At 38.2% G+C, this 27,454-nt stretch overlaps 1 protein-coding gene across 1 annotated transcript in view; it reads right to left on the bottom strand.

Moving 5' to 3' along the window:
• MYT1L (myelin transcription factor 1 like) overlaps nucleotides 1–27,454 on the bottom strand; it is a 418,337-nt gene that overhangs the window by 78,822 nt on the left and 312,061 nt on the right. The window contains exons 10-16 of the mRNA XM_075923554.2: nucleotides 24,996–25,086; nucleotides 22,633–22,740; nucleotides 18,889–19,100; nucleotides 12,654–12,901; nucleotides 10,034–10,270; nucleotides 8,100–8,221; nucleotides 7,114–7,182 (exon numbers count right to left, since the gene is read on the bottom strand). Coding sequence (XP_075779669.2) covers nucleotides 7,114–7,182; nucleotides 8,100–8,221; nucleotides 10,034–10,270; nucleotides 12,654–12,901; nucleotides 18,889–19,100; nucleotides 22,633–22,740; nucleotides 24,996–25,086 — 1,087 coding nt within the window. The remainder of the gene's footprint in view (nucleotides 1–7,113; nucleotides 7,183–8,099; nucleotides 8,222–10,033; nucleotides 10,271–12,653; nucleotides 12,902–18,888; nucleotides 19,101–22,632; nucleotides 22,741–24,995; nucleotides 25,087–27,454) is intronic.

Genomic DNA, 27,454 nt, shown 5'->3' with positions numbered 1-27,454 from the left:
ATTTCTAAAACTTTAGGGAATGTTGTTTCTCTCTCTCAAAAAAAAGGTCATAACATTACAAGACTGCACTTGTTAAGTTATTGAAACTGTTAGGTTATGTCTAGACTCCAGGGTTTTTTCGAAAAAAAGTGGCCTTTTTTTGAAAAAAACTTCACTTGCATGTAGACTGCTGCCGCGTTCTTTCAAAATTAAATCAAAAGAACATGGCGGTTTTTTCAACAGCTGTAAACCTCATTTTACGAGGAAGAACCCAAACAGGGCTTTTCAAAAGAGAGCATCCAGATTACCTGGAAGAGAGCATCCAGATTGCCTGGGTGCTCTCTTTTGAAAAAGTGGCTTGCTTTTTTGAAAAAAGTGGTGGCTGTCTAGACGATCTCTTTCGAAAGAAGCTTTTTCCAAAGATTATTTTGAAAAAGCTTCTTTCAAAAGAAGCATGTAGGCTAGACATAGCCTTAGGGAACAATAAATTAGACTAAAATTAAAAATTGTATTTAACAACTGAAATTTTTTCTTTTACCTTAAACTTTTTAACTATTACTACTAATTGCTCTCGTACCATAGGGAGGTATACTACTCAATCCAGAATATCTTTGTCTTTTAAGAAAGAAGTCAAGTTTCTACAAAACTACATCTTTGTATCTTAATACTAGAAAATCATGGATGTTAATTCCTTTAGAGACACTTAAATGCATGGAAGTCCTCTCTGTTAATGCCAGTAACTGGGTACTAAGAACTTAAGAAATTCCTTTGGTAGTGAAGATTATTGACCAAACTCTTTAACACCCTTCACTTGCTTTGATCTATACAGCCCTTTACATTTGTGAATATCTGCTTCATATCCATGGATATCTGCACCTATAGATGTGATGCAGATATCCACAGATCATTTTTGCAGATGTAGATGTGGACACCAATTTTGTATCCACACAGGGCTCTACTGATCTGTGCATGTGTTGTTACTGGGATGCTATGGTTTGTTTACTTACTGACTCTGCAGCCATGGAGCCTTGCGGCTCCCATTGGCTGCAGTTCACCATTTACAGCCAAGGAAAACTGCGGGAAGCACTTTGAGAAACACCGATGTATGCAGTATTGCTATAGCCCTGGTGGTTGCAGAATTCTAGACAGGGGTGAGGTAATATTTTAAATTGGATAAAGTTCTATTTCCAAGAAATATTTTTAAACTCTGATGTTGTGTGGCTGGAGATTCATATAAACTGCATGGTGTGCATCAGTAAGAAATGTTCTAGTATGCCACTGCTACTGGAATGTGTGGAAGTCAAGAAAGATTTTGACTAATTCTATTATTCACCATGGAGTAAAAATATTACTTCATATCTTGGAAATTGTTCTGGATGCTACCAATCTGATCTATGGCATTTATAGGACCCTATGGCAGTGAGACACAAAATTCATTAAAATAAACATAATAATTAAAACAGACAGTGCTAAAGCCATGAAAGGCTTTGGATGCTTATACTACTTTGTCCATTTTAAGTCCTCAAAATTATTTCAAGTCCCCAATATCTACCCGTTTTGATGCTATTTATTTCTTAAAAACCTTAGGGTATGTCTACACTACAAAAGTTAATTTGAAATAACAGCAAACTGCTATTTCGAAATAAATTTGAAATAGTGGAGACCTTATTTTGAATTTGGTAAACCTCATTTTACGAGGAGTAATGCCAAATTCGAAATAGCTATTTCAAATTAAGTGCTGTGTAGACACTTAATTCGAAATAGGGGACCTCAGCCCTTCCCAGGGAGCCCTGGCGGCCACTCTGGGCACAACCAGGAAAACTTATTATCCTCTCCCCCAGCTCTGGAGCCATTAAAGGGGTAGACCCTGGCCGCAGTGCCTGTGCCAGCTCCAAGCCTTCCAGCCCAGAGCCAGCAGTGGCCACCGGGGCCCCTGACCCAGTGGTCCCCAAAACATGAGTCAGCAAGCCACTTGCAGCCAGCCCTCCACCGCTCCCCAGGAGCAGTCTGCCAGCTCCCAGGAGCCTGACAGGGGCTGGAGAAGGCGGGCGCCTTCCTGGTCCAGGGTGGAGATCATGGACCGTATTCAGGTTTGAGGGGGATGCCCCCAAGGTCCATGATCTCCGCACTAGACAGAGGAATGCAGCCGTCTATGGCAGGATAGCTGCCAGTCTGGCCATCAAAGGCCACATGCGAACCCAGGAGCAGGTTAGCATGAAAGTCAAGTTGATCTGGCGAGACCCTCAACCCTGAGCCCTGAGCTTCTCCTCCTCTTTCTTCCCCTTGCTTCTCCCTTCCAGCTCCCTCCTCCCAGGTTTCCCCTTCCCCTCTCCCACCTCCTTTTCCCAGTCTCCCCAGAGGTTCATCCCCCCCAGTTTTGTTCAATAAACCCAGTTTGTATTTTTGAACATGCGTGTCTTTTATTTGACATCAGGAAGGGGGGTTAGAGAGGGCTAAGTGGAAGGACATGAGGGAGGAATGGAGCACGAGCCTCCAGTGGGGAGGACTGGGGTGGCTCTGAGGGCTCCTCGGGGTGGATGCTCTCCCTCAGAGCCTCCCGGATCCTGACAGTCCCCCGATGGACCCCCGGATGGCAGCCTGCAGCAAGTGCAGCCGGGCTGATGGCAACAACCCCACGAGATGCAACGGCATGCCCAGGGGCAGCTCTGGTTCCATGTGGCCGAGTTCTGTGGTGTCCCAAGTGCGGGCACTCAGCGTTCTCCAAGACAGGTTTGCTGTCCCCCATCGAGGGGGACAAGCAAGTGGGGAACCCTGAAAACTGTCTGTCCGGGTTGGGGATAGGGTCCCTTTAAGCACAGAGCTCAGTTAGGCTCAGTCAGGAGACCCACACACTAAGTCCTAACCTGATGCCCTGTCGGCACTGGTTCTGGCCAGCCTTAATTTCGGTTCATGGTCCACTCAGTGTGGACATGCTATTTTGAAATAGCAAAATGCTATTTCGAAATAATTTTTGTGTATAGGTGCGTTATTTTGAATTAGCTTAATTCGAATTAACTATTTCGGGGAAGTTGCCAGACCAGAGTCCCAGACGAGAGAGGTTCAACCTGTAGCAGTAACAGGATAGATCAAAAGCGAATGTTATATTAATTGATCACATGATCAATACATTACAGGTGGGGCATGAGAACGTTTTTAAAGGTTGCCGAGCACATCACATTTTCAGACTCATAGAATCATAGAATAATAAGGTTGGATGAGACCTCAGGAGGTTATTGAGCTCAACCCCCTGCTAAAAGCAGGACCATTCCCAACGAAATCATCCCGGTCAGGGCTTTGTCAAGGTGGGACTTAAAAATCTCTAGGGATGGACATTGCACCACCTCTCTATGTAACCTGTCCTAGTGCTTCATCGCCCTCCTAATGAAAAAGTTTTTCCTAATATCCAATCCAGATCTCCCCCACTCTAACTTGAGACCATTGCTCCTTGTTCTGGCATCTTTCACTACTGAGAACAGCCTCTCTCCATCCTCTTTGGAATCCCCCTTCAGGTAGTTAAAGGCTGCTATCAAACCTCCCTCACTCTTTTCTCCTGTAGACTAAACAACCCCAAATCCCTAAGCCTCCTCTCGTAAGTCATGTGCTCCAGCCCCCTAATCATTTTTGTTGCCCTCTGCTGGACTTTCTCCAATGGGCCCACATCCTTTCTGTAATATGGGTGTGTGTGTGTCCAGAATTGGATTAAATACTCCAGAAGTGGCCTCACTAATGCGGAATAAAGGAGAAGAATCACTTCCCTAGATGTGCTGGCAATGCTCCTACTGATGCACTGCAGTATGCTGTTAACCTTCTTGGCTACAAGGGTACCCTGTTGACTCATATCCAGCTTCTCATTCACTGTAATCCTCAGACCCTTTTCTGCCAAACTTCTGCTTACCCACTCAACCCCCAAGCCTGTAGTAATGCTTGGGATTCTTCTGTTCCAAGTGCAGGACTCTGCACTTGTCCTTGTTGATCCTCATCAGATTTCTTTAGGCCCAATTTCCAATTTGTCCAGGCCACGTTGGACCTTTTCCCTTCCTTCCAGCATATCTACCTCTCCCCCTAGCTTAGTGTCATTTGTGAACTTGCTGAGTGTTGTCACCCAGATCATTAATAAAGATGTTGAGCAAAACTTTCCCCAGAACTAACCCTTGGGACTGATTTGATACCGATTGCCAACCAGACATCAAGCAGTTGATCACTACACAATGAGCCCAACAATGTATCCAGCTTTCTATTCACCTTTCAGTCCATTTATTCATGCATACTTCTTTAACTTGCTGGCAAGAATACTGTGGGAGACTGTATCCAAAGCTTTGCTAAAGTCAAGGTATATCATGTCCATAGACTCTCCTAACTTTGTCAAACTTTAACCCATTAGATGAAAATTTCAATGCTAGGTGTCTGAACTTTCCTGGAATGTTTTATCCAATGCAGTTTAGTTGTTTCCAGGTATGATGCTAAGGAAAAATATGTTGTTTTCGACATGCTAAAACATTCTTGTCATTTTTCTTTGAAAAATTCTAGTGTACGCATTTTTTAGAGCAGAGACTTGATGTTTGAACTTGGGGTGCCCTTTGGGTCAGGAATGTGCCTGGTGCACCCCTATGAAAACCTGTCTAAACCTGACTGGAGTTATAAGCCTTTCAAAATTGAAGTTCACTCATACTCAGTAGGGACTTAATAGACAATAGCAGCTAAATTCCCTGATGATTCCATCTATATTGAGCATGCTTTTGCCCAGGACTGAGCAAGGTTTTCCCTTCAATTGCAGGTCTGTGCTGCTGAAGGCCATGTCCTGTTCAGGCATCTGAACTGTCTCTCCTGTATGCTAAATGCCTTCTGTGTGTTAGGCTCAAGTAGCTGCCAGATTCAAATGCAAGGGGGACAGAAGCCAGACCAAAGAATAGATTGGAAAAAGATTATGAAGAGGGTATGACTGAGATTGAAGGTTGGCTGGGGATGGAGTGAGAAGCAAACTGGGGCTGGCTGGGCAAAAATAAACAAGCTGGGAGACAGGAGTAGAGATTTGGATGGGGAAACAATAAAGAGGAAGATGCAAGGGAGGAAGTGGTCAGTGGGGAAATAGATGTGATGAAGAAGAAGTATGGACAGATACAAGCACTGGCTGGGCAAAGAACCTGGGAAAAGGAACTGAAATGGGGAAACACAGAGACTGGATGAGAAGACAATGGAGGGATATTGGGACAAGAAACATGAGAGGGGGATGGCTGGAGACCAGAATAGGAAAAGAGACAGCCTGGACAAAAAAAGCAGGAGTGGAGGCAATTGAAGGACTGGTAGGGTTAGACTAAATCTTCCGGGGCAAATAGATTGGGATGCTTCGGAGGGAAGAAGAAGTGGCAGGGTATAAGAAGGAGCTTCTTTGTAGTATTGTAATTAATACTACATGAGCAGAAGCAGGGTCTCTGTATGTTGCACCTTTTCTAAAGCAGCAGCAATGACCTGTGGTAAATGCATTGTCCCTTTTCCCCCAGCATGTCTGTGCTTGCCTCATGTAGGCATGATGCCTCCAACCACTGTTGCTGCAGATAGCTTCATGAACATCATCATGTGGTTCACAGTCCAGCAATATCTCTGCCCACACTTTATTTCTCACTCTCTGCTTTCATTTGATTTTTTTTTATCTCCATGCCCCCTTGCTGCTCCCACACATCTCAAAGTCTTGAAGTGGAAGGGATTCTCAATAACATTTGAGTTGAGCATTCAAACCTGTGAATTTGGAGTGGATTTGAAATTAGGTAAAATGTGTTTCTCAACCCCTAGGAGAATTCACTATGTTAGACAATCTAGGGAGCAATCTGCCTTAGTATCTGACTCTGTGAAACATTTCCTGGGCTTTAGGGTTTGTTCTTCCAACAATATATGTAAGAATCTGAAGAAACTCCTAGTCACGTGCTGGAAAGAATACTATGGGAAAGTAGGACCCTTCTTTCTCTCCCCACAATAATGTTTGGAATACGCCTCATCATGATCAGGAATTATCACCAAGTATTTGTTCAGTTCCAGACTCCCTTTCCATTCTTTCCTCCTTATTTTAAATATCTGTCCCCCTATACTATGTATTTCGTGTATGTTGAGGAATATCACATAATTATCCAATTCTGCAGCCTGTCCAGGAGCATAGTTTTAACCAAAGCTCTGGCTGCAGGGGAACAGTAAATTTGGATCAGTAACATTGCTTTACCAAAACAGAATATAGATATTTCTGAAGGAGTTTACAAAATTCTTGGTAGGACTTCTCCCTACATTCATAAGGAACAGTTGTATTATCTAGATTTTTAATTTTTTAAAATATAAGAATAGAGTAACTAACCATATATAAAGATATGTAATTGCTTTCAATATTAAAAGATCCTATTTCAGTATTTTCTTTATATTTTAATTAAATAATTCAACATAATATGTTAATACACTAATGTGTATTGCTTACAATTTTAACTCTGAATTATTGATAGGAAATCATTACTTTGTAGAGAGAAAGAATACAGAGGAATAGCAAAGAAAATTCTAGAAAAATATGGTTAAATGAGGCAATGTATTAGGCTGATAGTAGTGATACAAACCTGGAGAGAACAACGCAAACTAGTTCAGATTCCATAAAAACCTCCTACCTCTCCATACACATAAGCATGGACCTTTAATTATTTTTTTGGAAATCAACCTTCCCTGAGGTTCTGAAATAGTCAAGTACATTCTTTGCCAGTTTCCGAATCAGACTAATTTCATCAGTCTATTCCTACATCCAGCTCAGACTGACAACTTCAAAAGACTTGTATAGTTTAAATAAACTTTGAATAGGGATTCCAAAAATGTGGATGCTTATCTGAGGGGGACTGCAAAATTTCTGAAGTTGCCCATCCTTAACATATACTCTTTGCACAAAAAACCCCAAAGCAAACAAACAAACAAACAAACAAGCCAAAGAAACACACCTGTTGATCGACTGAATAACTGCATGGAACTATCAATTTCTGTGAAAATTCCAAGCAAGGTTTTGTTCCAATGTATTACCTAATACTTTTCCAAATAGCATTACTAGCATCTGTCATAATTATATATAATAGCTGAGCAAATAAATATGTAAACAGAATGATTTTGTTTATATCTTACTTGAGTTCTTGTGAGCTTGTGGCCAGCATACTTCGAATGCTTTTGTCAGCTAAGGGGCAGCCAGACAGACTGTAAGACATGGCAGGAGATCCAAATAAGTCAACCTTCTTAAAAGCTAAATGCTCCCAAACAAACACAACATAAAAAATAAAAATTAAAAATTGTAATGCGGAAAAGCGATGGGGCAAGTGCTGTAATACTGAATTTTGTAATATAGTTAACCCTCTGAATATATTTAGATATAAATGTTACTTCCCATACTATATAATGTAAATTACCTTTTTTTAGTTTTTAATAAATTGTAAAATGTAAAAAAAAATTATTATCCTGGGTTAACTACTGAAAAGAGTAAGAAAACTTTGGAATTTTTAGTAGTCTATTTAAAAATAAAAGACGTTTATACAACACACAAATTAGCATGCTTTTAATATCAACATATATTACTCAAAGGGTTAACACATAGTTCAACATTTTTACTTTGACAGCATTGTTGAGGTAAGCTGAAAACAATAAATTGAAAAGACAGAATCCACCATGAAAAAAATGAAGTCACACCTTCTATGTGAGGCGTAATTACCAGTCACATGACCACTCCCATCACACCCTGGTGTTGGACATCTGCCACCAAACAAAAACAAAAACAGCCAAAATAGTAAGTATGTTTAAAAAAATAAAAAAAAAAAAACTTTTAAAAGTTTCATTGTTTCCAGTTTAGCTGCAATGACTGCAAGGGGATTTAAGCATCCTACCAAAAAGCTGCAGAATGAACAGCATCAAATGAAAATGGCGTCTCAATACAATATAGCATCATTAAGAACAAGCAAATACATGTTAGCTTATCACTTTACTTAACTGGCAGTTGGAAACATTTATATGCTGCAAATGTTGCATGCTCATACTGCAAGGCATATATGTACTTGTTTGTTTAAAAAAGATAGAAAAAAGGTTGAAAGAGAAAAAATAATTTCACCTCACATTATGCTTACGTTATTAAATCCTTTTTGCTCTCTTTGCATTGAGGGTATTTGGGTTTAGGGCTTGGGATTGTAACTTCACCAGGATACCTTCGTTCTTCAAGTGCCTCTTGGAAAGGATCCAAGTCTTCTGGCTGCAGGCAAGCACACAGAGATTAGTCCCACTTACGTGAGGCTGAAATATACACAAAAAGAATGCTATGTACAGTTATAAGACATATCTACTCCATTATTCCCACTAAATCAGAACAAATTACATTTTACTTTTCCCCCCATATGCTAGATGTTCATATAGTATTTGTACATTTCAATGCACACTTTAGAACACATGAAAAAGAATTATATTATTTAATTAGAGGCGAAAGAGGCAAAAGTCAGATATTCTCTCTTGTATGGTATCTATTCCCAACTGTATCAGCAGCTGTCTCTGACAGTGAACTACTACTCTCTTTCACAGGAATCAATACTTTTTCCAAAGTCACGAGTTTTTACAAACCACAGCCATAGACAAACAAAGCCTAAATATAGTATCTTATCCATCAAAATGCCAACTTCAGTAATGTTCTTAAATGGTTAAGCATTCCCCCAAAAGATGAATCAGGAATGATGTTAGCAACCAATTGCTAAACACATATATAGTGTCATAACCTAGGGCAAACCTCCGTGGATCTGTCTGGCAAAATATAATTTTGTAATTAAATTTACAGATGGAGTTAACCTTTTATATTTGAAATTTAAGCATTAATTTCAGAAGTGAAGAAAATGTGGCAGAAAGCACTGATGCAGAAACTCCTGCAGATGGTGCTGTGAGCAACGGAAATAAAGAATTATTCTGCTTGTTTCAAGTCAATGTGCTATGCTGTATTTAATATCTCCCATTTCTTAGATGACAGAAATCCTGTCCCTAACTAGTCAATGGCAAAGCCCTCACTGATTTCAGCAGAAATATCACTTTATTGCATGTTTTAAGTTTGCTTTTGTAAATCGTATCATCCTATATTTTAATTGGAGAGAGATATTGCTGCGTATAGTTGATAAGAATTCTAATATTATAATGGAGATCAAGTAAGAGAAAAATATTGCTATATAAAGTCTGGGATTGTAAACTCGTGTCTAGATTACAATGGGATAAATTTGGCTAACATGCTAGCAAACAAGAAATGAAACCTGACAAATTACAAACATCACCCTCCCCCCTTTCCTCCCAAAAAAGCAGCTGACATCTTTCAGGACCACTGTTTCAGAGAGGTGACTGAAAACACTTGCCTCATATTACAAGCTTTGAAACTTAAACTAAATTCACTATGGAGCAAGTTTTCTTTATTTACGTCTTTCTGTTTACAAGTTTATTTGATTGCTATGGTATAAAGGCCTTAGCATGTCTCCCTTGGACACCAAAGCTCTTCCTGCTGTTCTGAATGCATAAAGAATGTAGGATCAGGCCTTTTGAGAACAAAATTCCAGGTAAACTAAATTAATGGAAAAGTTATACTGTAGTCTGTTCATGCTCCTTGAGTAGATTTATGTATATAAACACACTTAAATATTCTGTCCTTCACTTTTGATTCTTAACCTGAGAAGAATATCTTGTCCTAAAAGCTGGTAAAAACTGGATACCAACATTGAAAAAAAGTTATGCCAAGTTGTTCAGATGAAACAAGGTAGATCTGGAAAATTAGAACATCTTCACGCAAGAAAATATTTGTTAACAAGACAGTGCTGTTAGAAAACATGATTCACATTTGTGGTTCAAATGTTGTCAGATGGAAGTTAGTCACTGATCAGATGTGTGCCAACATGATGTATTTTGAAAGATTAACCAAAAAGTCCTCTTGTCAGGAACATATTACCTATACATTGTGTTTCCTCTTCCTGTTCTTATTTTATAAATCTAATGAATTAAAACAGTCAGATTGCAAAGAGAACCCATAGTTGAAAAGACATACATTAATCTCTTTGGAATCATCTTCATCTATCCTTCTGGGCTTCATTTTAGTGTAGTCCACTGGCAAGTCCCAGCAGTCATTTTCATTCAGCTGGTAACACCGGTTATTCATCACAGCTTGTCGTTGTGGTGACATTGGTTCCAGGGGTGTCAAAATGGTACAGCAACCATCTCGCTGCCTCTGTTTGTTCATACTTAGATCCAAGGTTCCATTTTCATCCACTTCCATATCAGGATTCTGTCAAAATAAGAGAAATATTATTAATACAGCTTTTGACTATCAAACCATCACTTCCCTGTGTTTTTTAATCTGATTGCTTAGTAGAATGATAAAAGGCTTTATCATGCCAGTATAGATTGTAAGCATTAAGCCCCCTCCCACACATAGCATGATTCTGTTACACAATATTAATGCTGTTAAAGTAGATTCACTCATATCTTCACAAGAGGCTAATCTGATATTTGGAAGAAAAGGGGAAATTTCACACTAACCATCCCCCCAAAAGCCAGATGCAAAATTTGACAGTGAAATGAGAAATTCCCAAAGGTATTTTTTTGTTGCTATGTTTATATCCCAGATTTACTCCTTGACAGATTAGTCTAACTGAGTTAACATCTGTATGAGTCTGCCTACTTCCAGTCCTTCCAATACCTAGTTATGTAATTAGAGCGATAAAAATCAGGTAGCAAGCTACATCAGTTACATCAAAAAAGCAAAATACTTTTCTCTTCTGACACTAGTAGTTAATGAGATAAAAATCTTACTAAAACAGGTAGGTTTATGCTGTGTTTTCTACCTTCATATTATGCGAAAATATATCCAAATTTCAAAATGCCTACACCACAGACATTAAGATTTAATATATCTTAACTTTCCAAAGACTATCTATATAATTAGCTGGCTTGGGTAAAAAAGCTAGTACTGACATTCCCTGCAGTGACTGAGGAACTGTGAAGTATAGGGTGAGTAGGTTTTGGGGGGGGAAGGTTGCTTTTGCCTTGGAAATAGATCAAGAATCATTCACTTCAAATCATCTTCCTTTTTCTCATCTTCTTTCTTTTCCCCGGGGAGCGGGAGGGCATTTAGAAGGGGGATGGGGAAGCAAAATACACAACCAAGCCTTAATTTTTCAAGAGTAAAACACTTCATCAAAAATTAGATTTCAAAACTGCTGTGAATACTGCCATCTATTCAGATGTCTAGCAGATCTTTCCTTCTGAGCTAATAAGAGAACTGCAGCAAGACACTGAATGAAAATCTCTTGCTTTACTTATTGTCTTGACAGGTCATACAGTATTATTCTACACAAATATGTTTTGCAATAGTTTATTCCTGATTATTGCCCTGTTATTAATCTAGTCTTGATTATTGTATTTATCTTCCCAGATTTGCAGTTTATTTTTTTTTTTTTTGCCACATAACATTTTAAGGTTATTGCTCAGATTTTTCCAATTCCTGATGGCACTGAGCACAATCATGTTTATTTGCATGCCACAAAGACATTTTCCTCATCTATAGGATTAAATCAATTAATGCAAAAGGAAGCATTTGAAAACAATATTATTAACCATACTGAATTCATATAAATTAAGATAATTACTAATAACAACTGGTAAGACTGTTAGCTCATTATAAATGATCAAGGAGCTTTACCCAACAGGAAAAAACCTTTTGTTTATCTGGAGAAGAGCAGAACATGTCTGCCAGCTCAAAAGCTATTCTATAAGCACAATAAAACTGTTCCCCCTTCACTGCAGATGTCTATTTAGCCATCTAGTGGCCTCCTATAGGTAGCACTTTATTGGTTGCTGATGTATTTTAAATAATCATTTCTCATCACAAGTCAGAGTCAAGGTTTAATCTGGTTACAACAAAATAAAAAGATTTGTGTAATGTTTTAAAATTTGGATGACTTTGAACAATGCTACTGTTTTTCTTAATACATAAACGTTAACATCAAAATCTTTTATACTTTATTTCAGTGTTACCATTTAATCATACATTTTAGTAACACTTTATAGATCATTGGTGATACTGCATTATTACTGTTCAGCAATTCAAAAGTTATCTGCACTGGAGGATTTTTTATTCATTTCAAATGTATTATTCATCTATTTGAGAGTGTTTATACTCTGGCTAGCTAAGACATTATTGTGTACAATACCACAAATTTTCTTTGTACTAGATCATAAAACCTTAGGGTTTATGTGTGATTTATACATGAAGTTACATTATTAAACCATCCTCTATTTTACAGTTATAAATCAGATAGTGGTTAGTAAAAATTCTATACTGCAATTAATACTACTTAAGCAATTTCAGTAGCTTTCATAGTTACTAAAAACCCCATCAGGAAGAGAAGGATTAAAACAGAGAACAACACATTTTATCAGCATCATTTTAACTCTATACACTGATCTGGATTTCAAGAGTTACTGAGGAGTAATTTGCATCTTTATCTTTTATTTTGCTCCTTTAGCAGAGTGCCAAATTTTTGTTCATTCTGAGAAAAAAGATTCAGCAAGAGGTATTAATGTTACTCTTGAACCTGTCAGGGCATAAATCTCGTGCAGTACAGAGGTTTGTATCATCATCAACAAACAGAATTGCTCATTTTTACCCTGGCACAGAGATCCTGAGGTTTAGTGGAGAGGTTCTGAGGCATCTCCCTGCAGCGAGTGGAGAGATTCAGAATAGCAGTGGCAGCCATGTGTGCTGCCTCCATGTCATGAGTATAGTCAAAGCTGCTCTTGCTGCAGGTACTGCTGGCACTGCTGCCTCCACCACAACTCATATTGCTGCTGCTGCTAGGGGCATAACTGCTTGTTGTGCTGCTGGTTGGGCTTGAATTCTTACAATAACGCTTTGCTGTGGGAAGAAATATGACAAGGATGACTCAAAAGTACTAGCACATTATATAAATGACAAGAAAAACAATCTGCTGTGGGTGAATTTTATAATGAGCAACAGTAACTGATTACAAAAAGGCAACAGCAACCATGCAGGTATTCTATGATTTTGTATGTGAGTTCTTTATACAAGCAATAGGGTGTGTATTAAACAGGCCATTAAAATAAATCTGGAGGTTGTGACTATATACTGTAGTGACAAACAGGCCAGATTTAACACTTTGCAACAAATGCCAACAAAGGCATAGGGAAACCCTGCTTTTGTTCCATAGCAAAAGTTGCTTATATATTTGTATGGGAGCTGGGAAGTGTTTCTGTCACCCACTTTTGTTAAGCAGTGGGCATATAATGTTATGACACTTTAGTGGTATTGCACCAGCAAATTGGGCTGACGTAAAAATTTCAGATTCACAATGGACCTTAGGAATCCCATTCACTGGAGCTAGTGGGGATCAAGCTCATTGGGAAGATAATGTACTTGATCTCTGGACCAGAGTTCTAAGCATATGTCCTTGGCAATCCCAAACTGACCAAAGTGTTCCTCCATTCTACAATAAGGGCAAGTACTGTGCTAGTCATTAAAAGGGGAAAGAGGAGTAAATGAAAAAAAAGGTGGCCATACAATGAAGGGGCAAATATTGTCCAGATCGGGGGGGGGGGGGGGGGGCAGGGAGGGTAGGGGAGGAGGGTCCTCACAGGCTAAAGCAAATGTAACATATACAGAAAAAATATTAATTTAACGGTGATTTTCAGAAGTACTAAGAACCAAAAGCTTCCTATTGAAAACAACAATTTTGTACACGTAGCACTTCTGATAAAGGTTAAAAGGATGAATTTAACTATATAATGACTGACACACTCTGTAAGAGTCAATGGGTTCAAGAAATACCTACAGTACTAGAACAGGCTTAGACATGCACAGTTCATTCTCATCATCTTCATATAGAACAGAACAATATTGATGTTTTAAAAATTAATTTTAACCTTTTATACCCATAGGAATTAAAGAACCACACACCCACTTCTCACCCAAAACAAATACCTCAAAAAGGTCTATTAAACCTAGAGTGCTCTCTTGTTTTCATATATCCCACAACCAGATGTCAATGTAAGCAGTTACATGCACAGTGATTTTCTTCTTTAAGACAGAGTTCTGTATTGTGCAAAAACCATACTGAACAATATAATAAAAGTGTTACAATGCCATGTCATTGTGCTATAGACTATACACATAATTGTTGGACAGAGATCTATATAAAGGGTCAACACGCTAGTTAGCTCTCTTACTCCACAGTTTCAACCTCTTCAGGTCTATTGCAGCAAACATACATGCAGTAACCTGCTCCCTAGAACACAACCCCTTTATGAACTACATTCTGCCTGGAAAAGAAGAACAGGAGAATCCGAGGCAGAATTGATCTTACACTTCTTACATCATTCCTTTCATTTGTACATATTTAGAAAAGTTAATGAAGTCATTGTTTACTATAAGTGAAATAAAATGCTTAAATCATAGCAGATGCTGGAGTTTTTTCAGGAAATCCATATAATACACAGGCATCATTTTTAAACTTTTTAATGAAATGGAATGTTTCTTTTTCATTAATTTTCTTTTTGTTGTGAACTCTTAGGTCACTGCTATTTTCTGCATATTCACAGATAATAATCCCATAGTTATTTCTCATAACGTATTTTACACCAAATTTCATTCTTAAAATAGTAATCAATACTGGTCACTAAAAACTGAGCATTTATCCAAGGTTGCAACATTCTGGTAGCCAAGATACTCAACTACTTCTCTAAACTTACAAGAGGAAATAAGTACAGTATCTCAATACCACTGTGTTAACATAGTAAGTGATGACTCTTAAACAGCAATCACTTTGCACACATAATTTGCAAAATTAGCACTATGTTTCAAATGAATGAATAACATGCCTTTTCTATAACTTACAAAAGAAAAATGGATCCATATTATATATTATAAAGCTGATTAAATTTAAATTAAATATAAGATAATATAAGACAATATATAAAATAATATATCTAATATATCAATACGGGGAGGGAGAGGAAGAGAGAAGATGGGAGAGGAAAGCAGGAAAGAGAAATAAAGGGCAGTGAAGGACCAGTCATAAGAAACTCTCCCAGGTTCTGACACATACTCCCTCTGTGGCCTTGGTAAAATCACATGAATTTTCGGCTTCATTTTCTCAATTAATAGAAAGACAATCATAATGTTTAATCTTAGGTGTGTTGTGAAGATTAATCAATGATTGTGAAACACTTTGAAGGTTAAAAGCATTATATCTGTGTTAAATATATGTGAATGGTTGTGGTCGTTTTAGTCTGACATTAACTGGACAATTTTTAAACAATTCATGAAACCTGGGTTATCTATGTCACATTAGTTTGGGAAAAAGAAATTCAGGATTTCTGTGTATAGTGAATCCAGATAAAGTAAAATCCATCTGTAGGAAAGGGGAATGGTAATGAAACTGTCCAAATAAAGAAAAAATCCCAAACACATTTTACAATTCTGCTCTATATCTAAACTGTGGTCTGGTGCATTGCTGTGGTGCAGTGTTGTTTGGACTTCTATAATCCACCTATGCTTTGTAGCTGGGTGGCAAACCAGAAAGCAATCTCTTCCATCAGTGACAACTACATAGCCCTTAGGCAGTGGCTCCCACCCATGCTATTTCCAAGAGACACAACCCTGTCTTTCCCCTAATGAATAACAGATAACAAATGATAATAGAGGAGTCAGTCCTTCTCTAATATCCCAACAACTCCTCCATAGCTAAGTATGCTGGGAGTAGCATAAGGCATCAAAATTAAGGGATGCATGCTAGGATTGTAAGAGAATGAGACACAGTTCCATCATCCTCTATCCTCAGCACCACCAGCCTTGGTACCAGTTTTATTGCTGAAGTTAACCATAACTCCAACATTTCTTCTGCACCTCATAGGAACTCTTCAGGGACTATGTAGCCCCAGTGCAAGGAACTGAGAAGTTAGAATTCAGGGATGACTGCTTGACAATTTGTGGGGAGAGGAACAAATTTGCAAAAGTTTCCCACTATCCATGAGCACTTCCCAACTGCAAAGTCCTGTGAGCTCCTTTGGACACTGGGTCTAGCTGTTCCCACCATTACTGTCATATAAAATAAGCCCAAAATGTAACCCATTATGATGTTGTCCCTAAAGGGAAAATAAAGCCAAACAATCTTCCCCTTCCTTATAAGATGATCCCTCTGTCCCATCACTGGGGCATCATAGCCTACAACATACGGAGTCCTCTCCCTATTGAATTCTTAGACACACACACACAAAAATCAAGCATAGTCCATGCCACTTTTAACCATTTATTTGCTGAATATATCAGCCCCAGGACATTTTTTCTGATGGTCTATGACAAAGCTTGGTGCTGCCTCAAAATTAAAAGATTAAAACATCAACTGATTCATTTTTCAGACCCTTAATACTACTATACGTATTTCTGTTTTCATCTTAGAATGTTAAACAGAATGAATCTTTGATTAATTACCAGTCTCCCATTGAGTTCTAGGCTGCTATCAAATTTCTGTATAATACCTCTTCTAAACAAAAATTTCTTCCCTAATGTACACACTCGGTTAATGCTATATACCTCCCAAGCTAGCCTCAAAATCCTATGTGAATGAAAAGGGGCATATTTACTGAGTCTCAAATATCTAAAAGTGTTACCATCACCCCATACTCATTCTTTGACTGAGTCATTGACATCCAAAGCAAGCTCACCTCAATATTATTTCAAAGACAAAGGGGTGTCAGTGGTTCTCAATCTGTGGCCCATGGACCATTTCAGGCCCAATTAGCACACAGTTGCTGCCCATGTGACATTCTTAAGGCCATGCAATTAATATATATATATGTTGTGTGGATGCGACCCACATCACACATAGGGTACATCTAGACTACATCCCTTTTTCGATAAAGGGATGTAAATTAGGCACTTTGACATTGCAAATGAAGCCAAGATTTAACTATCTCGTGCTTCATTTGCATAATGGTGGCTGCTGCTTTTTTTTAAAAAAAAAAAACAAAACCAGCTGTTTAGATGGGAATCTTTTGAAAATAAAACCCCTTTTCGAAAGATCCTGTACTCCTCAAAAAATGAGGTATACAGGATCTTTCGAAAAAGGGTTTTATTTTCGAAAGATTTCCATTTAAACTGCCGGGTTTTTTTTTTTTTGAAAAAGCCCCGTTTCGAAAAAAAGTGGCAGCCACCAGTATGCAAATGAAGGGTGGGATATTTAAGACCCGGCTCCATTTGCAATATCGATGTGCCTGATTACATCCCTTTGCTGAAAAAGGGATGTAGTCTAGACACAGCCATAGAGAACCACCTTTGTGGCCCACAATGGTCAATAGGTTGAGAAACACTAGTATCTATAGATAGTAGAATAATTCCCTATCATCCTTTCTAATTTAGGGTCTAAGTCTGCAAAACCATTTAAGTATATGCTTAGCTTTAAGCATGTTCTTAGGTCTTATTCACTTCAATAAGATTTAAGCACATGCTTGAATGTTTTATTAAATGGGTCCACAAACAGAATACATTCTTGCTGTTCACTCCAACACCCAAGAACATGATCCCTAAACATACACATATTCATAGAAGGAGTGGATTATGATTTCCCCTTCTGCAAAACTAACAGAGCATAAACCTAGTAAGTTCAATTACTGGTGCAAACCTGTTGACTTAAATGGTATAACTTACCAGAATTTACCCTATTTCTCTATTAAGTTGGGACTTTGAGGGTGGGTAGTAAAGGGTTTAAGACATGAAGGCATTTATACTCAGAAACAGTTGCCTTCTCCCATCCTCTTTACTAGGAAGAGACAACCTTCCTGCTGCTCTTATAGGAAATCTTGACTATCAAAAACAGGAAAGGTGGAAACAGCAGTGGTTACAATTTCCTCCTTCCCCACACATATACTTTTCAAATTCGGAATCTGTTTTAATACAACAGAGACTGTTCCACTAGCCCACACTTATTTTGAATTCACTAAACAAAATCTGATACCTGTCTGGGATTTCAAAGGCTAGTCAGTGAGCAATCCCAAGTACTTCAACTTGTAAAATGAATTTATCTGGAAAATTAACATGTTGCACCAGGAAAAGTGCGAGGGAATGCTGTGATGTTGTTCTGATAAGTTTAGAATATCAAAAAAATGGGACAACTCCAGCCCTTCATTCATTAGCTATAGGGGGTTTTGTTCCCTGGTTCAATTCCTCTCCCCTGATAACCGCCTCCTCCCTACCCCCATCACACTTTCTTTCCTAAAAGGAAAAAATAGCCTCAGAGATCAGTGTTAATTCTACTTTCAACCAAATCCTGGTCTTCTTACTCACATGAGTTCTCACACTGATTTCACAAGAATCCTCCTGTGGATAAGGTGAGCAGAGGCCCTTAATTAACTGACAATTGGGGGAAGGGGGAGAGGCTGCAATGCAATGAGGTCAATGTTTTTTCCCTCCTCATCCCTAGAGAGCAAGCACATTACATTTATGACTTTCCTTAACTACTGTACAAACGCAAGAATCCTAACGCAACCCATGGAGCCAGGTCTCACACATGGCAGCATAATACACTGCTACTTTGTCACAAGGACTGGCTCTACTATTTAGTTTTTATTGCAGGCTCAATACATCCTAAGGTTTGAATAGCTGAAGATATTCTCTTGTCAGTGCAACAGTTCTGCAGCAAGCACCATATAAAATAATGTTTTTTAAAAAAGGTTTTAAAAAGTAACTTAAACATAACAATGTCATGCTGTGATTAGCATTCTCCTTAATACTGTATGAACATGAAGTATGCCTTATTTTTATGAAGTTTACATACACAAACACATTAACTGCAAACTTGTCTCTCATGTATAAGAGTGTGCACCTCCTACCATCATATCCTTTGGGGGATATATCCCTGGATTGCACCTTGGGAGCTATGGCTCTCTTGCCATAGGCATGGTTGTCATAACTGTTATATTCAAACGAAGTCTTAGAGTATTTCTCTAGTTCCTTGGCCAAGTTGGAGCGGGGTGTGGTGGTGGGGACATTGTTTCTGTAGCCATACTGAGGGATCTCCAATTGCTTAACAAAGCACATGGGCCTAGAAATTAAAGATATGTACAGTTTGTTAGATGCAGTTCAGTTTATTGTGTCTGTGCATAATTTATAGTTCAGATTAGAAAATCTGAGTTATTTATTGCACTCAAGAGACAGCAATATATTATTATTATGACTATATTTGTTTGGTTTGGTTGTTTCCAGCAGACAAACAAAATATATTTTTTTAAGCAAAGCTTAGGATAAATGAATGATAATAGTGCTAAATGTATTCTGTGACTAAAAACACTATAATTGGTGAAAGGTTCTATTTAAAAAATACATAAGGTTTTCCCCTACCCCATGTAATTACATTATATAACAATGTACTTTCAGATGGTGGAATAGAGAGGGATAGGCAGACCAATGGAAATGTTAGACAAATTCCTTTAGTTACTGGAAGTAAAAAAACAGCACTAAGTTCTCCACTCAGCTCATAGAACTTTCTTTGAATTCTGCTGAGAGTATTGACACGTGGTTTACTGTCAGAAAAGAAGCTGGGGTTCTCACCTCTTCAATATAGAGTTCACACAGAACTTGGGAGAGCCGCAAGAGGCAGCCACATGATCAGTCTTGCCTTTGAACTATCATCCAGTCTTTCTGGCTCCTGCTGCCTCCCTGCATACAAAGCTTTGGCATGAACTGTGACTCATGGGGCTGCTCCATGTGCCACCTTTAATAGGTGGGTCCCACAGTATCATAAGGGATGGAGTGGAAGCTGATATATACTTGCATCATCTAAAATTCCCTTTCCCTGTGAGTTGAGGGGAAGGAGAATTAGGAGAAAGCCCAACTGGCTCCCATGCCCTGTGGTAGGCCTTTCGAAGGCTCAGTGAACAGGAAGCTGTAAAGACCTGTACAAATTCTCCTGAATATGGATGCAGAAGCTAGCAGCCCACAGTATGTGAAGTATGCAAAATGAGGGCTAGATCATGCAAGCCTTACTCATGTGAGAAAGTATTGCATGACTGGCCCATAGACAGCAAATCCTATGAGGGGCCGAGTGTCCTAAAACTCAGTGATTTTATCAGGGGTTTAGGAAGATTAACTGCAGACTTGGACATTCAGTACCACTGAGGTTCAAACCCCTTTTCTTCCACCTCAAATATAACAATGATGTAAGGAAGGGGCATGCTAGGGTATACTAAATTAGTTCCAACTAGGAAAGCCATCGTGCCTAGCTGCCTAATGAAGTGGAATACAATAATCAGCCAGAAATACTAACATATTCTTAGTAGTTTGTGTTTCTGGATGAATTAATTTTCATAGAGTTTAGTCAAGAGACTGAGGTGTAAATTACCCAAGAAATTATATAATTCATACTGTACTCTTTGATTTTTTTTGTATGTTAGGTTTCTTTGGAAAATTTCTCTTTACTTTTCACAAAATACAATGGGCCAAATAGTCATTGTATCCCAATATAGTTTAGGCTCATATAAGAATATAATACAATTCCCATAGGATACGTCTGCACTTCCTCCCTAGTTCGAACTAGGGATGCAAATGTAGGCGACCAAAATTGCTAATGAAGCGGGGATTTAAATACTCCTCATTTTTTGAGGAGTAACGTTAGTTTGAACCAAGGTTTGAACTAATGCTTCCCGGTACACACTTTCACTTTGGAAACAGCTGTCGAATGGCGTAACACGCCGGTGAGATCATGCTAATGAAGTGCGTGATATTTAAATCCCCGCTTCATTAGCAATTTTGTTTGCCTGCAATTGCATCCTTAGTTCAAACTAGGGACCAAGTGTAGACGTACCCATAGTGGATATTCAAAACAAACCACAAATTTTCGGCAGAGCAAAAATCCTATCAATTTGACTTTTTTAGTGAAGACATTCTGCATGCTGGTGGGATGGAGATAATGAAAGATCAGCTCACGGAATTTATATTTGAAACACATAAAATCCCCAATTAATTGCTGCATGTGGCATTTACATGATAGCCCTTAGGACGTCCATCTTAAATTGATCCAAGAGTTAAAGGTAAAATGGATGTAGTGACTGAGAGGACAGTTTTACTCAGACTGCCCATGAAGATCTAAAATACATTACAGACCCAGAGGCAAAAGCAAAACTGCCAAACAACTATTTAAGGAGTTTGCTAGAGAACAGCATGGCATCCGACTCCTGTGACTTCTCTCTAAAGAGCAGTGAAAAACACTGCATTTTTGGATTGTGTAATTCTGAGGAGTAAAAAACCAACAATAAGGTCTCCTCTCAAATGAAGATTTGAGGATTTTGCTCAATAGATATTTATTATTATTATTATTATTATTTTAAAGCATCGTCTTTGAGTAAAGAATCTGGGACACTGTCTGAAAAAAGTGAAACTGGAACTTGGGTCTAGACCAGATAAAGCCACTGAAAACTCTTAGGAAAAGGAAAACAAAATCGAAATGCATTACATAACAGTACGTTTTACTGATGTAGGACAGAATTCTGTTTTCTTAACTATGAGATCACAAGGGTTTAGAAAATGCCATCAAGATTTGATGAAGCACTAAAAGAATATTCAAAGAAAGATGTTGATAACAGAGTAAAAAACGTTTGTTATAATTCACTATCAAAATTTAATTCAAAATGATAACCTCACAGAGAGAAATTTAGGAGAGGTCTATGAAATTTTGTGTGGGAAGTTGAAGAGAGTCCTTCAAATTCTCCCATAGAGAGAAGAGGATGTGGCCATCCAAATCTCCAGTTATTACAATATTCATGGGGAAATTCTGCAGCTCTTGGGACATCAGTATAGGTCCAGTACCTTCATGCAGAAATCCGATGCCTCTGCACTGCTCCCTAAACTCTTACTTCCCCCAGAAGACACATTTTTGTCCACTCACATCTGGACCAGTACTAGGGGCATGTAGTAGTACAGAGCTCCATTCTGCACAGGACAAATGCTGAATCCCAAATGCATGGAGAGAGATGATTAAGACAGATTAGTTCAATCTCCTCCTCCCATCAAAACATAAGCCAATGGAAAGGGATTTCCATTCCTTTAGTCACTTCTGTGGGGGAAGGAGCAAAACAGAGACAATGAACTAACCCTTAAGTGTTTTTGGCACCTGAACTCGATCAGTTGGGGTTTTTTTGGTGCATAAATAGCGATTCTGCCAATTTAACACTGAAAATAGGGCTTCTGGTTTTCATTTAAACTGATATTTACTAGTAAAAGCCTGCTGAAGAAAACAAGACTTACCGGTAAATATTAGTTTATTCCCAAAAGATACCAACTTTTTTTCACACTGTTCTTAGACTTTGCACTCCAGCAGTCAGCTTTACACCAAACAATGCCTAAGACAAAAATGAGCTTTTCAGGCTTTATATATATTTGCCAAAATAATTACCAGTCCACCCCCATGCAAATTTGTTGGGAAATAAATGCTGAGAAAATTGATCCAGAAGCCCTAATTCTAAACTCTTCTTTAAGGGGTATATATATGTATATACAATGTATATAGATATAAATGCTCAGATTAACTTAATGTGTGATGAATTTTGCATAGTATTAAGTATTATAGTGATTTCTAATACCTTAAAACCCGATCTGATGCCTGGTTTGATTTTGACACATCACAGCTCTGATGCTTCTCTTGAGCTTTAGCGAGTTTCTCTGCTGCAGCAATAGGACATCCAGAGAGGCTGCAATTACAGAAAGGAAATTTAATTGTCTTGTCCTGAGCAGTTTCACATTGTAGCATTGATCCAATTACTCCTTCTCCTCCTTAGTTAGCAGGAGGAAGAATATGGAGTAAAAAAGTTCCCAGAACTTTTTCTGTCATACATTTCCTCTAGAAAAGACTTCATGTCTTTGAGCAACATTCTGCTTTCAAAGCTGAATGGATGATCTCACATCCAATATTCTTCTCTTCCTACCGTACATAGGCAGAACTCGCATGGATGTCAATTAAGAGGCATTCAGGTAGGAAGAAGAGAATATAAGCCAACATTTACCCTGCAGCTTTGTTAGCAGAACTTGGCTCTTTTGTTTATACACATTTTGTCACTGAAATGGTTGATGAAGATTATTCAATGTCAACACAATACAGAGGAAATTTTGTGCTGCTTCACACCTCATTCAGCCTCATTAACTTCAATTAGTTTGTAAGGGGTATAAAACAGTGGACAATTTGTCTCTAAACCTATAACAAATATATATTTTTCTTGCTGTTTATTCATGAAGTTAAGCCACTAAAGGCCATTCTAATCTAGATAATGTAACATGAAAGAAACAAGACATCTGGATTTGAGCTCTAATTTACGAATGCTGAACTGTTTTTGATGTGATAGTAATAAGTCTGTTTCTGCTAGAAAATATTTAGAAATGTGGAAAATAAATATCCTGTTACCAGCAGATGGTGCTCTTAGTGAATTTGTAAAATCCTGTGACCTGACAATGGAAGGGTCTTTTTCTCCTTATTGTCTGTTGTAAGTTTATGTGTCCACAGTTCCTTGCTTTCTCCACAGGAAAAGATATTAAAGTGAAAGGTAAATCAGTGCATTTTGTGACACTAGTTTTAAAGTAGAGACAGAGGTGCCTCTCACAGGGCTCAGCTTGAAATATTACTCAGGCCTAGAAGTTTCCCTCTCAATGGAAGAAAAAAAGGAGGGGGGGGGGAAGCAGAAAAATGCCCCAAAAGCTGCAGAAAGAGGTGAGCAGAATGCTTGCACCTCCTCCCTGGGTGCCCATGGCAACCTCTCTGTCTCTGTTCCATAAGGGAAAGGTTTGGGGGGGGGAGCGCTACACAATTTCAGATTAGTGCTGGCCACTGCTTTCCAATGATATGCTTCTCTTCAGACACCAGGGATATCCCAACAGATATCCAAACAGAAGTTAGTGCTGCTGAAGCCAGTGAGTTCCCTCCAAAGCTTTTGCTGTTTGTGCTGCATGACATCAGAGGGAGGCATCCAAAGGCTGCATAGCTCCAGAGAAGAAGGAGGTTCCAAAGAGATTGGTCCTCTGCAAGGGAATCCAGGGAGCTGAGCTGAGAGCTCTTGCTGAAGCCAAAGCTCTGTAAGTGTGGAGGACCATACCACCAGTGTTCACTGGGTCTCCTAAGCCATCTTGTTGCAGTTAATGTTAAAAGGAATTCAGTAACTGGAACTTTAAGTAATTTTCTGTGCTCTCTGCCCACCTTTTCTGGGTTTTGCCATTCAGTTACAATACAGACCTCAATTTCCTTATGAAAACACCATAAAATATAGATAACTTTTCTATAGATATTTAAAAATAATCCCCTAGGTTATAACAGAAAATAAGACCCTTTCTATTGGATGGTTAAAAACCCTCTATATTAAAGTATAATTTTCTATGCAATTCTATTGCTTTCTTCATTTTGAAAAATCAAAAGAACTTTTCCATACTGTTTCTTATTCAGGCAAATTTCTCATTAAGTTTTGCCAAAATATGGACTTCAGGTTCATGGTAGAAAATTTTTATTTATTCATTCAAATTCGTTATTATTAAAGTGAATTTTTTTACATAGTGTGAAGTCATCACTCATAAAGATGGACATTATATGAACAGTAACTCTGTCCTGGTCTTGATCATGTTTGTGGTCTTTTTACTTCTTCTACTACTTTCTATTTAGGGGTCATGCTCTTCTTTTATTACAACTCTTGCTAAGTTAAAAAATAAATAAAAACAAGCAAGCGATGCTTAAAATGTATCTTACATGAATCAAATTAATTCTGCACAGAATATCTTCAGATTGTAAAATAAATTTAAGTATTTTATGATGCAAAATGAATAAAGCACAGTATGCACCATCGGTCAGCTTTAAAAGACAAGAACAAAACCACACACACGTATACACACTCTCAGAACACACTGCCAGAAGTGCTGCAGCTCTAAAGAGTGTTCTCTCTAGACTATAGTCCACTGAGGGCATCCTTACCTTCTGTGAGAATTCCTGTTGCTATTTACGTGGCCCCGACCTGTGCAGCCTGGTGTAGGACACTTAAGAACATTTTCATGCATGGCAAGAACTTGACAAGGAGAGTAAGAGAAAACAGCAGCGTATGAAAGCAAGAAAAAAAATCAAGTCCCAGTATATTTGAAACCATTAAAAAACCATCCAGGATTCATTAATGACCAGCATTCCTCAAAATACATGTAACCAATAAAGTCTGATGAGGGAAGAAGGTGTTGTGACCTTATGCTAATTAACATAGGTAACACTGTACGGTGAGAGTTATGGAGATTACAGATTCTTACAATTAATGTGTCTCTGGTGTGATGGTGAAGTAGGAAAACCCCAACATCCTCTCCATACATAAATGCTGAACACTGATCAGCTCAATAGCAACGGGTGAATTGGGAACAGCCCAGTAATAAAGTGTGGATTGCAACTGTGAAATGCAGTTTTACACACATGTAGTAAATCCTGAAAGCCAAAATTTGCTCCCAGTGATACCAATAAAAAAAATGAGGTACTCCAGATTTACATCAGTACAACTGAGAGCAGAATTTGACCCTAGTTATGAAAATCAATTCAATTTCACTAGGGCCCAGTTCTGTGCACAGTCAAATGGGTGTAACTCCTATTGTAGTCAATGGAAGTTACCACACATGTAAGCATGGAGTCAGAATTGGTCCCCTTTTTTACTTCTGTATATATCATATATTCTCATAAATAATAAGGATGCAAATTGAAAAATAATATGGAAAAGAAACTCCTAAGCAGTAAGCACTAAGCACTTTGTAAAGTTGAGGGCTGGTGGAGTGATTAACCAGGTAGCACTGGCTTAAGTAAGTTGGGTGGAAAATTTCCCCAAATTTTTTCAAGGCAAATCTCTTCTGAATGTCAACACTCTTGGTATAATGGGCCAAATTATTAAAAGTTTTTGTAAAACTGAGGTACATTAAACAGGAACTTGACTGAGACCTTTCCTTTTCTGTGACAAGAGACATAACTGAATCCATGTCTCCAGAGCTGCGTGGCTAGTGCATTAACATACAGAACTACTAGGCCACTAAGCCCTTCCAAATGGCTCCCATTTTATTCCCACAGGATGCACTCGTGTAGTCATTAGTTCTCACTCAGGCAAACTCTACTCATATCAATGGCTTTGGCTGAGTAAGAATTGAATAGAAACCAAGCAGACACCTGAAGATTTAATCCATAGATACTAATTCAAAGATCATCATCACCACCACCATCACCGGCAGTGTATTAAAATGTGTGCAAATGCAAAAGCTTTACTCTAAAATTCCTGCTAGTCATAGCTGTTCTTGAAACATGCTTCACAAGGCCAGCATAACAGGAAAATGAGTTAAATAAATAAATACACAAATAAATAAATAAATACAAAGATGAGCTCACCTTTTTCATTTTAGCAGCTATGGAACATGCAAACAGTTTAAAGCTATATTCTTCTTTGATTTACAACATATTCTCAAGAGTTTAACTTCCATCATTTACAAAAAATGTGAGAGAACTTTGAGCACCTGAGTAAATATTTGTGCTTCAGAAAATTACATATCTTGCAAAACGGGAAAAAATTTATTCATTTAATCACAGATCAACCAAGATACCATGAGTTTCCCTAAAAATACTTCATCACCTTAATTTAAGAAAGAGCAAACCTGCTATGAAAGAGAAGAATCTATGTTGCTTTCTCTCTCTCTCTCTCTCTCTCTCTCCGCTAATACACTTCTAGTGAATCAGGCTGACAGTTATTAAGGAGTAAGTCTTAGGTTTCATCTACACTGCAGGAATAAAGTAGAATTAAGCTATGCAACTTCAGCTACATCAATTGCGTAGCTTAAATTGTAATAGCATAATTTAGCTTTTGGCGCTGTCTACACAGCAGGAAGTCGAAGGAAGATTACTCTTCCTTCGATTTCCCTTGCTCCTTGTGAAATGAAGGTTACAGGAGTCTGAGTAAGAAGTTCTCCAGCTCACCATTATTTTGAAATAATGGCTTGTTGTGTAGACACGCACTGTGTTATTTCAGAATAATTTCAGTTATTCCGAAATAACACTGCTGTGTAGATGTACCCTTAGGGATCTGATTCTCCTTTCACGTGAATTGGTTTTATACCAGTGAAAATTTCATTGGGTCTGATTTTTTTCTTCATTGAAGCCTCTGGACACCTGCCCAAAATGGGTGTTAAATGTTGTTCTTCTGATTTGGATGGTTTTGTGCCTATTTTAATTTACATATTGCTCCTCAATATGCAATACAATGGAGAAACAGGCCCACAGTATTCAGACTGAAACTCTTGTTTTACACCAGTGTAAGAAAGAGAATCAGACCCTAGCCAGAGCATTAGCAGGTATAAATGATTCAACACGGATCAGTTAGCTTAAGTGGAACTATTCCAATTTATGTCAGCTGAAGATTTGCCTTA

Source organism: Pelodiscus sinensis, chromosome 3 (genome assembly GCF_052426305.1).
Source record: "Pelodiscus sinensis isolate ZL-2025 chromosome 3, ASM5242630v1, whole genome shotgun sequence".
Lineage (NCBI taxonomy): Eukaryota > Metazoa > Chordata > Testudines > Trionychidae > Pelodiscus > Pelodiscus sinensis.
Note: the sequence above shows the minus strand (reverse complement) of the source record. Positions and strands in the feature narration are given on the sequence as shown.